This window comes from Lepidochelys kempii, chromosome 1 (genome assembly GCF_965140265.1).
Source record: "Lepidochelys kempii isolate rLepKem1 chromosome 1, rLepKem1.hap2, whole genome shotgun sequence".
Classification (NCBI taxonomy): Eukaryota; Metazoa; Chordata; order Testudines; family Cheloniidae; genus Lepidochelys; species Lepidochelys kempii.
Window position 1 is genome coordinate 239,254,236 of NC_133256.1, and position 17,372 is coordinate 239,271,607.

A 17,372-nucleotide genomic window follows, 5' to 3' on the forward strand; every position below is an offset into this window, starting at 1 on the left:
CTAGAGAACTTCTTCATGCCAAAGTGAAAGCAGCTGTAGAAAGATAAGCATCTTGACAGTGCACAAAAAAGCAGCAATGTTGCTGACTGATAGGTTGTTTCTATCCAGGGGATTATTTCTCTGTTTGTATGTGTTTCTATCTCAGATGTTCCCTCTACAAACTGCTCTAAATTATCCATACCCTGCATGTGTGAGTGACTACTGCTGGAAAGTATAGTTGTTTGGCTAGAAAAAGAACCTGGTATGGCTGAGACTAAAATAATTGCTGACAAGATTGAAGATCATATACGGCCAATTAATTCTCTAAAAGTGCAATCTGCAGACCTGCATAGGAGGAGTGGGTGAAATGCTGGTGAATGGATCTACAGCTCATGAGACAGATTCTGTGCTGAGCGTTTTAAGAGATGCAGCACAGAAGGTGTGGCCCTGGAGAAGAGTAGATGAAAGTGGCTTTGTGTATGACTTTTTAACCATCTAAATTCTGGGCTGCTGCAAAGTACCTGGGGAAATACTTTAATTGAGGGCAAGCTTCCCCAGGGCTGCTTATGGCAGCTGAGAACTTCTGTAGCTCTCAGCATTGTGCTACTTTCCTTATGTTTTGCTGGGGCTGCAAGGGGAGCAGCATGGGCCACTTACAACCTTTCATTTGCAGCTCTTTCACACTATCGATGTACTATCAGAGCCCAAGACAGAACTGGCCCCCATGTACCTCATAAGCACAATATACAGCAGCCACCTCCCTTATGATTTAATTGTGTCTCGACTGCACGTGTCCAGTTTCACAGCAGAGTTCATTACACAAATGAGGTTCTCTGTGTGGTTAGGCAGTACAGTTGGCCACAGTTCTTATTCCTGAATTGGTGTGTGTGTGATGTTACTGTGTAGATAACTGTGGTTCACCTCACCCTCTTCATTACCACTTTGCTGTGTTGCCACAAGCCACTGGATTTAGAGCCTAAACTGCTCCACACTTGTACAAAGGAAATAATCTTCTTCACTTCAAAATGCACTGGGGAGTTGTTAAAAGTGCCAACACTGCATGGAGCTGCTGAAAAACAGGAGACTTGGTCCTTGCCCTGCAAAAATTGCATTCCAAACCGATGCTAACATCTTGGGAGATCCAGAGAGAGCTCCTATTGGAACTGTTTGTGTTTAATATCATGGTGACAACTGTGCACCTGCAGAATTCTATAGTGTGGAAACCGCCACCTGGATTCACGCAATGGACCTTTCAGAGTAACAGCCGTGTTAGTCTGTCTTTGCAAAAAGAAAAGGAGTACTTGTGGCACCTTAGAGACTAGTCTAAGTCTCTTAGAGACTAGTCTCTAAGGTGCCACAAGTACTCCTTTTCTTTTTGCAATGGACCTTGCATCTTTCTAAAACAACGGGTTGTTGCTGGATGCATTTCTTCCTCAGTCTTATGCAGGGATCATATTTATTTAACACACACACTCACTGAAGTTTCTATGGCACTGAGTCAGGCCACAGGGCTGGGTAACTGCATAGGAGGTGGGGAATAAAATAATGCTGGGGATGTGGCCTTTGTGCAGCAGAGATTGATAATTGTGTTTGTGATGGAAGCTGTCCCACAGGGGTTACAAGCTAAGACCAACTGTTTGTGTGGCTTGATGGGAGTGTAATAAGGCAACTCTGGCAGCCATCTGTTGCCTGGAGGAGGTAAGTATCACTGTCTTGGATGTCTAGAGCTCCTATATCACAAGGTCTCATCACCTGAGGTTCGCTAGGTTCTTACAAGTATTGTAGCCATCAGCAAGGTTGTGTTAGATACCTTTACTATCTTGAATCTGCACGTATTGCTTTCCAGGGGATCATGGCTAGATTTTGAAAGGCCAGTCTGGGATCCAGTGTTGTTTGGGTGAACATAGGGCCTGATCCTTTTCCCGCAGATGCTAACTGCAAAACTCCCATTGACTTAAACGATGCAGCATTCAGTTGTTATTGTGCAGAGACAGCCCAGCACAACATGAAGAAATTGCCAGACTTGTGCCTAAAGATTTAGGCAAGGCTGGTTTGCAAGTGATTTTTTTTCCAACTGCTGCTCTAGACAGAGGCATGTCTTTTGAAGTATGTGAGGCCTGATCTGCACCAGATTGTAGCAGTCACTCACAGTCCACATCAGCAAAAATATGTCTACCTTCTAGCCTTTTCTGGGACTTATGTGCTGTTGTTACAGAGTTTATTCCCAAATGGTGCCACGGTTGTGAGCCATAATTACCTGGTAACTAGCTTTCTTTGGACAATGCTACTCAGTCTCATTTTGAAGAACTGATTGCTAAGCAGTTTTAGAACCATCTCTCTGTTTTCTGTTTGTACAGCAGCCAGCACAACAGGGTCCTCGTCTGTGACTGGGGCTGCTAGGCACTACAGGAAAAACAGAAGCCTAGCACTTCCCTTGTTCTACAGTTTCCTTGCACTGCCAACTGAAGATGCTTCAGACTGTGGGCTAGGAGCAGAGCTCATGCAGATCCTGGAATGTATGTCTGAAAGAATAGCGATATGTTTTTGCAAGGATGCTAACTGAGGCTGAATGGATATGCTCCATTTTTATACGCTGGGAGTCTAGCAGTGGGGCTTCAAAGGGAAATGGCTCCAGCTACCAACCTGCAGTCACAGGCAGCACTAGACAAGCTGCTCTTAACTGAATTGAAACCTGGTTTATGGCTCCCAATTCTGCATTTAAATTAACGAGATGAGTTTTTAAGTGGAGTGGCTTATTGTTATATTAAGTATTTTTTCTTAGGCTACCTTTACACGCCAAGCTAGGAGTGCAGTTCCCAGCTTGCATACGCATACTCGCGCTAGGTCTCATCATCCGTAGTAGTGCAACCATGGCAGCACCACTGAGCCTTCTGGAGCACGTATCCACAGGGTCCCGGCAAGGTTGCCCTTGGCATGACTGAGCAGTGTTGCCACTGCCCATGCTACCACTGCTACACTACTGTTTATACTCACGCTCGCTCTCATCTAATGACCGCAGTACGTGTACGCGAGCTGGAGATTACAGCCCTGGGATATGATGAGTCATGTCCAAACAATGTCAGAGCTGCTATGCAATTATATTATTCCTGTCCCTCAGGGTGAAATTCATACAGAAGGTGAAGTTTGTTTATCTAGAACAATAATTCTTCCAACGTTTCAAATGGTTCCTTAAGGCATTTAAATAAGCTGGAGTATAAGGTGTATGTCGTGGTGGGGGAAACATGGTGATGAGAGTTAGCTGGCTGTCGCTGGAACATATTAAGAGTATGTGTTTATACTAGTGAGACTCTTCAGATTACAAGCCTGTTTTTTGAAATACTTGGAATAAAGCAGTTATTTAGTTCTTTCCTAGCTACATTATGTAAGACATGGGAGGTAATTGTCCTGCTCTCCTCAGTGCTGGTGAGGCCTCAGCTGGAGTACTGTGTCCAGTTCTGACTGCCACACTTTAAGAAAGATGTGGCAAAATTGGAGAAAGTCCAGAGGAGAGCAACAGAAATGATGATGGGTTTAGAAAACCGGACGTCTGAAGAAAGGCTGAAAGAATTGAACATGTTTAGTTTAGAGAAGAGGAGGCTGAGAGGGGGGATATAAGTCTTCATATACCTAAATGGTTGTTATAAAGAGGATGGTGATCAATTGTCCACCAAGGGTAGGATAAGTAGTAATCAGCGTAATTTGTAGCAAGGGAGATTTAGATTAGCTATTAGGAAACCCTTTCTAACTATAAGGGTGGTTAAGCACTGGAATAGGCTTCCAAGGGAGGTTGTGGAATCCCCATCATTGGAGGGTTTTATGAATAGGTTGGACAAACACCTGTCAGGGATGGTCTAGGTTTACTTGATCTTACCCCTCCAAGGGGGGATGGACTAGATGACCTCTTGAGGTCCTTTCCAGCCCTATATTTCTATGCTTGTATAACCATGCACTAGCAAGCTTCTCAGGGAGCAGGGATCACAGCAGAGTTACAGATATTAGCCTTTATGTTTTCCTGAATGTATTATTTTTATTAATATATAAGAACACATATGAAGATAAATGTGACACTCATGGTTTTAAAACACATCATTTGGATTACCCTTTTGCTTTTCCCCCCACAATTAAACTCCACTGTGGTTTTAACTGTTTCCACTACCTTGCAGAACAGCAGATGTAGAAATTCCTTGATACCACTTGAAAGCTGAGATTCTCCCTCTGATGGAGGGTGGTTTTTATGTGTGAACAGGAATCAAGTTACAGGCAACACCTGAGTAAGAGGCCAGGTTACTTCTGCAGTGAAGACAAGCCTTATGGTGAATAGGCAGTCACACAGGACTACCTTTCCATATTCTTAGCTTAATCCCCTTCTCCCCCCCCCAACCCCCACCCAAAACAACCATATCATGATGGTACAGTGTACATTAAAGTTGAGAGACTGTTTAGGGACATTAATTATAGCGTGGCACTGTTAACTTTAGCCCTTTAGTAGTGGGGTGGGCCATCATTCCTTCACTTAAAAAAAGATGTGTTCTTATCTCAAGTTAGCTAACACGAAGTAAAATCCTCATGAAAATTATGCAGTTTGTAGTTTCCACATGAATTAGTGAGTCAAGTTAAAGACTATGGGGGAGCCCAGGGTTTACCTCCACCTGCTAGCTTGTGTGAAAACTACAAACTGCCTTGTCTTCATTAGGATTTTACCTCATATTAACAACATGCTTTTTTGTACTGAAGACAAGGCCTAAGAAAAGGGTGATCAAACAACCTGTTCCAGGGTCTCGAAAATAGAATTAGGGTGTCCCTAGAATAGCTCACTTCTCACCCTGTCCCGGGTTTAGCCAGGGTTCCCTCAAAACAGCCTACTTATTAACCAACCTGTTTTCCTAAGGTCTGGGTCTCCAGGATGGCTAAGGAAATACCTGAAGGACATGGATACAACCTTCTGATAAATGATTGGCACAAAACAGTGTTCTTTCCAAAACCCAGCATCTTTTTACTGGTGCAAGTCAAAGAGCACCCCAAACCGTATTGCCTTGCGGTTTTGAAATGTTCCCAAGTGGCTGCACCCTGTTTCCAATGGCCAGTCTGCTGCAGGTTGCTGACAGCAATTGATAACGGTTCTTTAGTTTTACATATAAACATTTTCTCCACAATCAACACACATACATTCATCTTTATTCTCACACACACACACTCTCTCTCTCTCATCCTATACCATGACTCTAACTTTGAGTGACAAGCTTATTTTGTCTGCTGACTTTGCTCTATTGACAGGATTCCCTCTGGCGGTGGTGGTGCTGCTTCTTTCTCTGCTTTGTCATCTCCTCCCTCTTCGTGTCAGCTGTCTACTGAGACATAGTGACTTTTATACTGTCCTGTCAGAACTTTTTAGACACTTCTGTTAATATCTTCCTGTCAGATCTTTCTTGGGTGCATGCCAACTGCCAATCATTCCAAACCGTTAGTTCTGTTTTTAGCCTGCAATTGTTGTTTACCTCATAGTTATGATCTGCTGACCTTTCCCCTACTTTGGTTTTCCCACCAATTTTATTTTTAGTCTGTGTGACCTGCAGCTTTCACTTAATCATGGAGTGACCCTTATTTAAAATGGAAGCCAGAGGTACAAAATGGAGTCTGGGGAGTTTTCTCTGGTTTCAGGAGGAGAGTAGAAAGGAGGTCCTTTTGCCTCCTCCATGACACAGCTGGTCTGGCACATTTACATCACATATGTTGTGGGTCACTGACTGAGACAGAGTGTTGAACTAGATGGACCAACGGTCTGATGCAGAGTCACAAATTTTATCCGAGACCTAACTGGTTAACGTGTGGCTGTTAGATGGAACCAAGTAAATTCTGAGAAATCATGGCTAAAAGAACTGCTGCCCAAGTATTTGTATGTGGGGTTGGTTGAAATCACAAACCTGTAAAAGCCCTCCAAAAAGCTGGGAAATACCTTTTCTTTCCTGAACAATTTGTGTCTCCTTGTGGTTTGCTTCTGAGTTTGTAAGTTTCTGCTTTTGTTCACTTCCTCTTTTTCACCTCCACTCTGAGTCATTTTAATGCAGAGTTTTGTTCACTACCTTAAACTGCTCCAACAGGGGCCAGGACAGATGTGAGTGTGTGTTATGGAGTGGCGCAAAGTTTAAAGCTAGTGCTGGTCAGTGATGACTGGAAGATCATATCAGAAGTGTCCTGGTGCCGCCAGTCCATTCTGGGTGTCCACGTTGCAAAACAAACACAAACAAACACCACCACCACAGCTGGCACACTCAGCACAGAGACCAAGAGTTAGTGGAGTTGGAGACAAAACTCCTATCTCCCCTTACAGCTGGGCCCAGCCAGGTCAGGTTTGGTGTACATCGGCTGAGATGTGGGGCCAGCTTGCAACACTGAAGCCCACACAGTATCTGCTCTTTGGATAGAGAGCAGTTCAGAGCTCAGCGTTTGGCACTATTCACCTGCACTAAACTCCTTCAGAAAACTAAGTAGAAGTCCCCCTGTTCCTGCAGAGGGAGCTCCAGGCGTTTGTGATGCTGCCTTTCTGAAATTCTCAAGAATTGTAACATTCAAAAACCAATAGGAGAATACTTCAGTCTCCCTGGTTGCTCAATAACAGATTTAAAAGTGGCAGTTCTTCAACAAAAAAACTTCAAAAACAGACTCCAATGAGAAACTGCAGAACTGGAATTAATTTGCAAACTGGACACCATCAAATTAGGCCTGAATAAAGACTGGGAGTGGATGGGTCACTACAAAAAGTCATTTTCCGTCGTCTGATACTCGCACCTTCTTGTCAGCTGTTGGAAATGGGACACCTTGATTGCATTGGCCTCATTATCACTACAAAAGTAATTTTCCCTCCCTTGGTATTCACCCCTTGTCAACTGTTGAGAATAGGCCACTTCCACTTTAATTGAATTGGCTCATTAGCACTGACCCCCTCACTTGGTAAGGCAACTCCCATCTTTTCATGTGCTATAATACATATTATGCTTACTGTTTTTTTCACTCCATGCATCTGATTAAGTGGGTTTTAGCCCACGAAAGCTTATGCCCAAATAAATTTGTTAGTCTCTAAGGTGCCACAAGGAGTCCTCGTTGTTTTTTTCTGAAAACGGTTTGTTTGTGACTGATTGCTCATGTTTCCCGTCTAGGTTTTCCTGGAGTTGTATCAGTGGCATGGCTGTGCTAAGGAGCTTTCATTAAACGTGATCGGAGGCCTTTGGCAGGATACAAACAGCTTGACTCTCGACAACACCAGGTACTTGGACTGGGTTATTTCCTGTACACCTAGGGGTAGGCTGTGTGTTAGGTGCTCCCCAGGGGTAGTGCAAGGTTGGCTGGCTCAGGCTGGTTCACTTATAAATGAACAGGAGTGTCCCACAGTTAAAGGCAGGAAGCCCCTAAAATACCCTTACCACGAACCTAATGACTTGGTAATTAGGGCATCGTGGATCCTTCAATAGCCAGGCCAGAGGTCCACCTGGAGCTAAACTTGCTCTCCATTCCAACAGCTGGCCCAAGCTAAGGCAGAACGCCTTGACTCTAAAAGCCCCTGTTCCTTCCTAGGTCACTTGCTGTCATGGTGATTGTCAGCCCCCAGGCCTCTCCCTTATCATGCCTATTCATAATGCTACCGGTGAGGGGAGGCATAGTGTCCTCCTATCCCACCTTTCTTCACTCCTAAAAAGGGGCCTACTTGCTCATCTGGTCCCGTGTTCACAGCCTTCCCTATGACTGCCAAATCACCAAGCATGTGTTCCTGGGGAAGGCCCATGCTCTGCAAAGCAGGGCTGGATTAGTAAGGGCTTGTCAAAGAGAATCTCTGGACAAAGTGGCTTGCAGGCTTGTTGGCATCTTCCTTTTGTTCCCTTGCAGGGAAAGGACTTGTGGGTTGAAAGTTAAGGTTAACACAGCTGCACTGTCCCAGCAGCCAGCATGGATCAGGTCAGTTCCAAAAGGTTTTATGTTTCAAAATGCATTCAGTTTAAATTTTCAGAAGTGACTGGTGATCTTGTGTGTCCAGCTTAAGACGTGTGATTTCCCTCTGCCCCGACCCTCTGAAAATCAGGCGTCTTTTTGAGTTATCTAGTGATTTTTTGGGTGCTCAACTTTAGTCACTTTTTCAAATATAGGCCAAAAAAAGTGTATTATTTAACATTTAATAATTTGGGGATGCTCAGTCTGAACCTGTTTTGGTTCCTAGTCCCTGTGCAAGTTTGGGTTTGCAGGCACCATGTTTCTGTACAGCTTGCACTTTCTGCCAACATGCTACTATCCATACAGGCAGCTCATTCCCCAGTCTGTGTGGATGGGTGTGCCTGCATATCTGAGATCAGACTCAAGCTGCCTGCTCTCTTTCTGATGCTAGCTGAACATGATTCATAGATTCATAGATATTTAGGTCAGAAGGGACCATTATGATCATCTAGTCTGACCTCCTGCACAATGCAGGCCACAGAACTTCACCCACCACTCCTAAAAAAGACCTCACACCTATATCTGTGCTATTGAAGTCCTCAAATTGTAGTTTGAAGACCTCAAGGAGCAGAGAATCCTCCAGCAAGTGACCCATGCCCCATGCTACAGAGGAAGGCGAAAAACCTCCAGGGCCTTCCAATCTGCCCTGGAGGAAAATTCCTTCCCGACCCCAAATATGGCGATCAGCTAAACCCTGAGCATATGGGCAAGATTCATCAGCCAGATACTACAGAAAATTCTTTCCCGGGTAACTTGGATCTTACCCCATCTAAAAACCCATCACAGGCCATTGGGCCTATTTACCATGAATATTTAATTACCAAAACCATGTTATCCCATCATACCATCTCCTCCATAAACTTATCGAGTTTAATCTTAAAGCAAGATAGATCTTTTGCCCCCACTACTTCCCTCGGAAGGCTATTCCAAAACTTCACTCCTCTGATGGTTAGAAACCTTCGTCTAATTTCTAATCTAAATTTCCTAGTGGCCAGTTTATATCCATTTGTTCTTGTGTCCACATTGGTACTGAGTTTAAATAATTCCTCTCCCTCTCTGGTATTTATCCCTCTGATATATTTATAGAGAGCAATCATATCTCCCCTCAACCTTCTTTTAGTTAGGCTAAACAAGCCAAGCTCCCTGAGTCTCCTTTCATAAGACAAGTTTTCCATTCCTCGGATCATCCTAGTAGCCCTTCTCTGTACCTGTTCCAGTTTGAATTCATCCTTCTTAAACATGGGAGACCAGAACTGCACACAGTATTCCAGGTGAGGTCTCACCAGTGCCTTATATAACGGTACTAAAACCTCCTTATCCCTACTGGAAATACCTCTCCTGATGCATCCCAAGACGACATTAGCTTTTTTCACAGCCATATCACATTGGCAGCTCATAGTCAACCTATGATCAACCAATACTCCAAGGTCCTTTTCCTCCTCCGTTACTTCTAGTTGATGCGTCCCTAGCTTATAACTAAAATTCTTGTTATTAATCCCTAAATGCATGACCTTACACTTCTCACTATTAAATTTCATCCTATTCCTATTACTCCAGTTTACAAGGTCATCCAGATCCTCCTGTAGGGTATCCCTGTCCTTCTCTAAATTAGCAATACCTCCCAGCTTTGTATCATCTGCAAACTTTATTAGCACACTCCCACTTTTTGTGCCCAGGTCAGTAATAAAAAGATTAAATAAGATTGGTCCCAAAACTGATCCTTGAGGAACTCCACTGGTAACCTCCCTCCAACTTGACAGTTCACCTTTCAGTAGGACCCGTTGTAGTCTCCCCTTTAACCAATTCCCTATCCACCTTTCAATTTTCCTATTGATGCCCATCTTATCCAATTTAACTAATAATTCCCCATGTGGCACAGTATCAAACGCCTTACTAAAATCTAAATAAATTAGATCCACTGCGTTTCCTTTATCTAAAAAATCTGTTACTCTCTCAAAGAAGGAAATCAGGTTGGTTTGGCACGATCTACCTTTTGTAAAACCATGTTGTATTTTGTCCCATTTACCATTGACTTCAATGTCCTTAACTACCTTCTCCTTCAAAATTTTTTCCAAGACCTTGCATACTACAGATGTCAAACTAACAGGCCTATAATTACTTGGATCACTTTTTTTCCCTTTCTTAAAAATAGGAACTATGTTAGCAATTCTCCAATCATATGGTACAACCCCTGAATTTACAGATTCATTAAAAATTCTTGCTAATGGGCTTGCAATTTCTTGTGCCAATTCTTTTAATATTCTTGGATGAAGATTATCTGGGCCCCCCGATTTAGCCCCATTAAGCTGTTTGAGTTTCGCTTCTACCTCAGATATGGTGATGTCTACCTCCATATCCTCATTCCCATTTATCATGCTACCATTATCCCTAAGATCCTCTTTAGTCTTATTAAAGACTGAGGCAAAGTATTTGTTTAGATATTGGGCCATGCCTAGATTATCCTTGACCTCCACTCCATCCTCAGTTTTTAGCGGTCCCACTTCTTCTTTCTTTGTTTTCTTCCTATTTATATGACTATAGAACCTTTTACTATTGGTTTTAATTCCCTTTGCAAGGTCCAACTCTACTTGACTTTTAGCCTGTCTCACTTTATCCCTACATATTCTGACCTCAATAAGGTAGCTTTCCTTACTGATCCCTCCCTTCTTCCACTCCCTATATGCTTTCTGCTTTTTCTTAATTACCTCTCTAAGATGCTTGCTCATCCAGCTTGGTCTACAACTCCTGCCTATGAATTTTTTCCCCTTTCTTGGGATGCAGGCTTCCGATAGCTTCTGCAGCTTTAATTTAAAATAATCCCAGGCCTCCTCTACCTTTAAACCCATAAATTCTTCAGTCCAATCCACTTCCCTAACTAATTTCCTTAATTTTTGAAAGTCAGCCCTTTTGAAATCAAAAACCCTAGTTGCAGATTTATTTTTGTTAATCCTTCCATTCAGTTTGAACTGAATTAGCTCATGATCACTTGAGCCAAGATTATCCCCTACAACCATTTCCTCTATGAGATCCTCATTACTCGCCAAGACCAAATCTAAAATGGCATCCCCTCTAGTCGGTTCAGCAACTACTTGTTGAAGGAATCCATCAGCTATCGCATCTAGGAAAATCTGAGCCCTATTATTATTACTAGCACTCATCCTCCAGTCTATATCTGGGAAGTTAAAGTCTCCCATGATCACACAGTTTCCATTAGTATTTACTTTATTAAAAACATTAAAAAGGGCTCTATCCATATCCAAATTAGATCCCGGCGGTCTATAGCACACCCCAAGCACTATCCCAGGGGAGGCTCTAATAGCTTTCTTCCCCAATTTAATTATTGCCCAGACAGACTCAGTCATATCCATTTCATCGCTTCTTATTTCTTTACATTCTATCTCATCATTGATATACAGTGCTACTCCACCACCTTTACCTTTATTTCGGTCTTTCCTAAACAGCACGTACCCTTCAATACCTGTAGCCCAGTCATGACTACTATTCCACCAGGTCTCTGTTATACCTATAATATCTGGTTTCACTTCCTGCACCAGTAACTCTAGTTCCTCCATTTTGTTACCTAGGCTCCTTGCATTAGTGTACAAACATCTTAATTTTTGCTGTTTGGCCTCACTCACATTCTGTACCCTATTAGGCACGGTTATTTTACTACCAGTATAACCTATTAGACTTGTATCTACACTGCCCTTCCTCCTACCTACAGCTGTATCCACTCTTACTTCATTTTCTTTCCACTCTATGCTAAATTCTGGCGTGGAGATTACCTGGACATCTCCCAACCATCTCCCCCAAATTCCTAGTTTAAAGCTCTCTTAATCAGTTGTGCCAGCCTCCATCCTAGAAGTCTATTTCCTTCCCTACTCAGATGAAGTCCATCCCGAGAGAACTGTCCTCTATCCATGAATGCCTCCCAATGGCCATACATCCCAAAGCCCTCCTTATAGCACCACTGCCTAAGCCATCTATTGATAGTCATAATCTTGTCACACCTTTCATTATTGACCTTGTCTGGGTCCCAGTCAAACAGTGAGATGAAAGATGATGCTCTTAACTTTTGAAGAGTCTGTATTTTTTTGGTGTGAGAACGCCCCCCTGGTTAATATCTCACATTGCTTGTTTTTAAATAGTAAATGGGCATCCGTTGCTTATGTTTATAACAGGAAATAGAATAATCAATTCCCAAATTCAAGGTAACAGGTTTATGGTCTGAGTTTGTGTAGGTACATGTTTTTAAATGGTAGTTTTAAACTCCAGCTTGAAATACATGGAGAATCTTAAATTAATCCTTCCATCAATGGATTAGTAAAAACAAAAATCATGCAGCACTTTCTGTAGGTCCTACACATAAACAAAGCCATAACAATCAGAATGCAGTCATGCAACTATACAGTCTCTTCGGTTAACATTATTTCAGGCTCCTGGAGGAGGTTCACAACAGAGAGACAGTGGTGGAAAACAGTCCTCTCAGGCAGGAGTGTCTTGTTGGCTGTCAGATTCATGATGTCTTATTGGTGCATATTTTTAGGGTCTGCGTGGCGATGTACAGGTGGAGCGCATCCTCGTGTATTCCTTTCTGCAGAACTGTCACAACTGTGATTTCAGAGAAGAGCTGGATTCTCTGAGAAGCCAGGTGATGGTTTCCCCACCAAAAAACTTTCTCTCTGATGAGTTTGATGATGGGGAGCTTCAGACAGATGGGAATCGGAGTGGCCGGTTTTCGAATGGTGAGCCAGGTAAGTGCTCTCCTCTTCCCCTTATCCCACTGTTCTGAAGCTGATCTCTTCTGTAGCGGAATGGTACAGGGAGTATTTTCTCTGCGGAGTATTGCTGTGCTGTAGCTCTGGATGTTAACGTATTGGGCTTTCTCAGGTCACATGGTACAGCTGATGCTTAGCACCTTATCTTACCTGTCTAGGTATTTCTGGAGCACTCTTCTCCATAGTACCTAGATGCCTTTTCTCCCACGCACTTGCAGTTTGCCATAATGGAGCCCCAAACCCCAGTCTCCTTTTTAGGCCTTGAGTTTTAAAAAGTGTTTGGGTACTTGGCACCTGTTAGCTAGTTTAGAACTGGGACTTTACGAACAACTCGTCTCTCTGCTATTTGGGCTGAAATTCACCACATTTTGCTTTGCCTGTGTGAAGAGGAAACAGTATCCAAAGACGGCTCATGACATAGGAATAGTACTGACTCTTGTCTACAGGGTAGTGCCCCCAGGGGCATTGCTATACCACCTTGGGCTGTGATCTCATCCAGTCTCATAGGCTAAGCAGGGCTGGGCCTGCTTATCTCTTGGATGGGTGATCGCTCAGATAAATCTGATGTTTATAGTAGGTGGCACTCTGCCCTCCAAATCAGTATTGAACTAATGGCCCCAGCATGGTGTCAGAGGTGGCTCTGCTCATAGAGATGTTGTAGTCTAGATGAGATGTAAGAGGTCCTGACCATGGTTGTGAAAGATCACGTGAAAAGAAAAGAAAGATTCTTTCTTTTCCTCCAGGATGAGGGTGTTACTACAGTGAGCTGGCCAAATTTCATTTCAGTAGCTATATTTTAAATTCCCCCTGCAGTATCATTTGGGTGAGATAATATTTCTCCTGAGCTGTTACGTAGTGCTGCTGGACATTCAGCTCTCTATTCAGGGCTATCGTGTTCCACCTCAGAGGTGGCTGCATGTCAGTGATGAATGGCATGATCCCTGGGGCATGTAGTAGTTTCTAACGCTTTGTGGGGAGAGGTGCTGTGCGCAAATGACCGCGAGAGCGCCTTTGGGGTACTTGAGCCTGTTGTACACCTGCACTGGGCCTAGATTTGGTCATGTCTGTATGTGAACAAAATCCTGTTTAAAACCATCTCTGTGTTTTTCTGGAATTAGATTCTGTGGTTGATGAGGACATTTTCCGGCTCATTGGAGCTCAGCTTGCTGAGATTGGGGACCAAGTGGCTAGGGAGATCCAACCGAGAGTAGTAAATGATCTAGTGCAGCAATTTGTGAATGAGAATCTGTCCAAAGAGGTAAGTGAGGAATTCAGCTGATTTTCAATAACTAAAGAAGGATGAAAATGTAACAGATATCTCTGGATGTGATCAGCAAGAACGGAGAGTTGCCTGGATTGTTGTTTTAGGTAGTTTGTTACTTTCGGTATGACCAGTTCAAGAATCCATCCTTTGCATGTACCTTCCATGTAAAGATTCCAGAAAATATTACAGCAGCTTCACAACATCTTGAGAGGTAGGTCCAGGAGTGTTGACATCCCCATCTTGCAGTGGGGAAGCTAAAGCACAAAGGGCCTGACTTTCAGATGTGCTTAGCGCTCTGTGGCCACTAAAGTCAGTGGGAGTTGCAAGGACTCAGCACCTCCTGAAAATCAGGCCCCAACTGCACTGCAAAAAATCCCACAGCAGCAAGTCTCAGAGTCTGAGTCAACTGTCTGGGGCTCACGCTGTAGAGCTAAAAATAGCAGCGTAGACATTCCCACTTGGGCTGGAGTTCAGGCTCTGAGAGCCACACCCATCATCAGGTTTCAGAGCTTGGGCTCCAGCCTGAGCAGGAACATCTCCACTCCACTGCCATTTTAGCCTGAAGATCAGGGCTCTGAGACTCGCTGCTGTGTGTTTGGGGTTTTTTTGGTTTAGTTTGCCTTTTGTGGTGTAGATGTGCCCTAAGTGACTTAGCTAACACTGAACCTTGTGCATTTGTTAAGACTGTAAAACCCTCAGCTGTTTCATGTACACAGCTCAGCACTCTGGTGCTTATGTAATACTATCAGTTGCAGAAACTCAGCAACCCTGAGATACTACAGTGTTGGGAGTTGCAGAAAACCCTGAGAGGAAGGAACTCTTCCAGCTCTTCCAACTCCACTCCTGTGCTTTAGCCATAAACCATCCTTCCTCTCAGAAGGACCCAGATCTAGATCTGTTAGTCAGTTTTGTTCACCTCCTTGGAGCTCTCCGTTATCTTCAGATAAGTGGCCTTTTGGCGCTCATCCACCCTTGCCCAGAATGGTATGTTTCCCAAGCATCTCCTCTGTGCAAGTTACAGGCAAATGCAGTGTGTGATCTATTATGCTCCAGAGTCAAACTCTCAGCAACTGGGGTGTGGTAGACAATGCTGGATTATTTTAAACAATCTGTCTATTCATATAATAAAACCCTTTGTTGTATAAACTCTAATAGTCTGATCCAGAAAGACTCTGAGTAGCCGCATTTCCCACAGACCTTCAGTGGCAGCTGTGAGTGCTCAAGACCTTGTTAGGCCTCCAATTTATGACCTTGGTATAAAACTTTTAAACTCCAGCAATGTAGGAGGCAGTGACATGCACCTTTTTTGCTTGGGACTAGTTAAGTTTTTTGTGCATTGCTTAGTCAAAGTAGTTACGCATCTTAGTTTGTACAGCATCTAGATCAGTGGTGGGCAACCTGCAGGCCGCATGCAGCCCATCAGGGTAATCTGATTGCAGGCTGCAAGACATTTTGCTGAAGTTGACCGTCCGCAGGCACAGCCCCCCAGCTCCCAGTGGCTGCGGGGGGCCGCGCCTTGATCTAGATTGTGTTGCTGGGGATATATGTATTTTTCAGTGATCCAGAGCAGCGTCTGGATTAATTTCTCATCAGTACCCTCCACCACCCGCTCTGTTGTCCTAGGTCTTTGCCTTGTCTAATCTAGGGCCCAGGCCAGTGGGAGGGCACCCAGCACCTTTCAGGATCTGGCAATGTGTATGTACGCTCTTCAGGGCAGGGACCACATCTCACTTCATGTTTGTAAAGATAGATTTAAATTTACCAGCACTATATGTAACTTCTGTTCTGTGTAAATCCTGCAGTTCATGACGGTGACCCCCATTGCGTAAAAGCCACTCAAGGTGTGAAATGCCACCCAGTATGAGTCCATGTGTGCTTCTGCATTGAAGGGATTGTAGCAGTGTTTTGGGGCAGTTAGGTGGGTGAAAGTTTTGTCACTCTTACAGGCCGTAGTGGGATATTTTATTTACTGTAATTTTTCTTTCCCCTCTGTTCAGGAGATAATGAGACGTCTGTCTAATACAGTGGAGGGGCTTGTAAGAACCATACCTTTGGAAATGGAGCAGGAGAAAGCCATGTTGGTGCTAGCGATGGTTTTAGCCAGAACAGTAGCAAACAAAATGCCATCCCTTCTACACCGTGTCTTTAACACCACTGTGAATTACATCAACCAGAACCTCCACAATTACATTGTTAACCTGGGATAACAAGTAAGAATCATCAAACTGTCACCTAAGCTGTGGGAGTCTCCCAAGAAAAGTGGCAGAAGCCTGCTAACTCAGCTCTGGACAAAGCAGTTTAGGGAATAATCCTGGCTGGGGATGGGACTGCGATTGTATGTGATCTAGCAGAGCTCCCTCCATCTCTAATTGCTATCTATATTCCTATAGAATCAATGGTCTCTACTTAGCCGCTTAAGGCTTTGCTGCAGGAGCTGGAGTCCCAGTCTGCTTAGGTACTGATACTGTTGGGGGATGAGTCTGGCCAAGGGGAGTTGCGGGGGGAGCTGTGTGAGAAACTTGCAGCTCCACCCACTTGCTCACCTGAGTTCAAATCCAAAGGTTGACCTCCACCAGCACAGTGTGTCCACTAGCTCTGTGCCTGTAGGCAAGGGGAAGTGTGAATAGTAAGTCACATGTTCTCACAGCAGCTTCTCCTGGGAGTGGCATGGATGGGCCCAGGAGTGATCAGTTCCTCCAGAGCAAGGAAGGTAGTTTCCCAGACTAAGCCCCTATTCTGATCATGTTCCACTCGTCTCTGCACCCATTTCTGTCCTGCTGGGTTCCCCTTCTCTCTCTGTTTCCCACGTAAAAGTAATTTTAGTGCCACAGGATCAGCTACAGCAAGGAGAGGATGGGGAAATGTTTAAACAGTGACACCATTTTTCTTTTCTGTCTGTGGAGCTAACACACAGTTGGAGTGACAGTGAGCCAATATTTGTAGTTGAAAGTGTCCTGATGAGGTGGTGTTTTCAAAGCCGGAGACATAGAAAGTGAGCGCTAAACCAAGCTGTTACTGAGGAGGCAGCTGGACTCTGATAAATAAGGAACTGTCTTTGTAAAATAACTACTTTGCCCATAGTGTACCACTGGGAATTTGAAACCTTGGCAGTGATGGTGCATTGACACGGGCAAACTTGCCCCCCTAGCCTTTAGACATGGAAGCACCTGAGAGCAAAGGGTGCAGTTTCATTCCACTGCAGAAGGGGATGGAGGTGTGCATGGCAGGATCCTTGGGAGGTGGTCAGTACCGTCTGCATTGTAGAGCTGAGCTGCATCCTAGTCTGCAGGTATAGCGTTTCTGGAATTATTCAGATCCACAAGCTCTTCTCTCTCCTCCTGCACAAACACAGGGAGGGCACATGAGCTATG

General features: G+C 44.0%; 1 protein-coding gene across 6 annotated transcripts in view; it reads left to right on the forward strand.

Moving 5' to 3' along the window:
• BID (BH3 interacting domain death agonist) overlaps positions 1 to 17,372 on the forward strand; it is a 42,744-nt gene that overhangs the window by 23,124 nt on the left and 2,248 nt on the right. For 4 of the 6 annotated variants that reach the window (XM_073319915.1, XM_073319908.1, XM_073319898.1 and 1 more), the window contains 5 exons: positions 7,134 to 7,240; positions 7,858 to 7,926; positions 12,506 to 12,713; positions 13,856 to 13,995; positions 15,999 to 16,211. In XM_073319915.1, the coding sequence (XP_073176016.1) occupies positions 7,918 to 7,926; positions 12,506 to 12,713; positions 13,856 to 13,995; positions 15,999 to 16,208 (567 nt within the window). In that variant the 5' untranslated portion in view covers positions 7,134 to 7,240; positions 7,858 to 7,917 and the 3' untranslated portion in view covers positions 16,209 to 16,211. Of the gene's footprint in view, positions 1 to 2,336; positions 2,496 to 7,133; positions 7,241 to 7,857; positions 7,927 to 12,505; positions 12,714 to 13,855; positions 13,996 to 15,998; positions 16,212 to 17,372 lie in introns of all 6 variants that reach the window. The other 2 variants (XM_073319890.1, XM_073319880.1) reach the window with 1 other exon arrangement.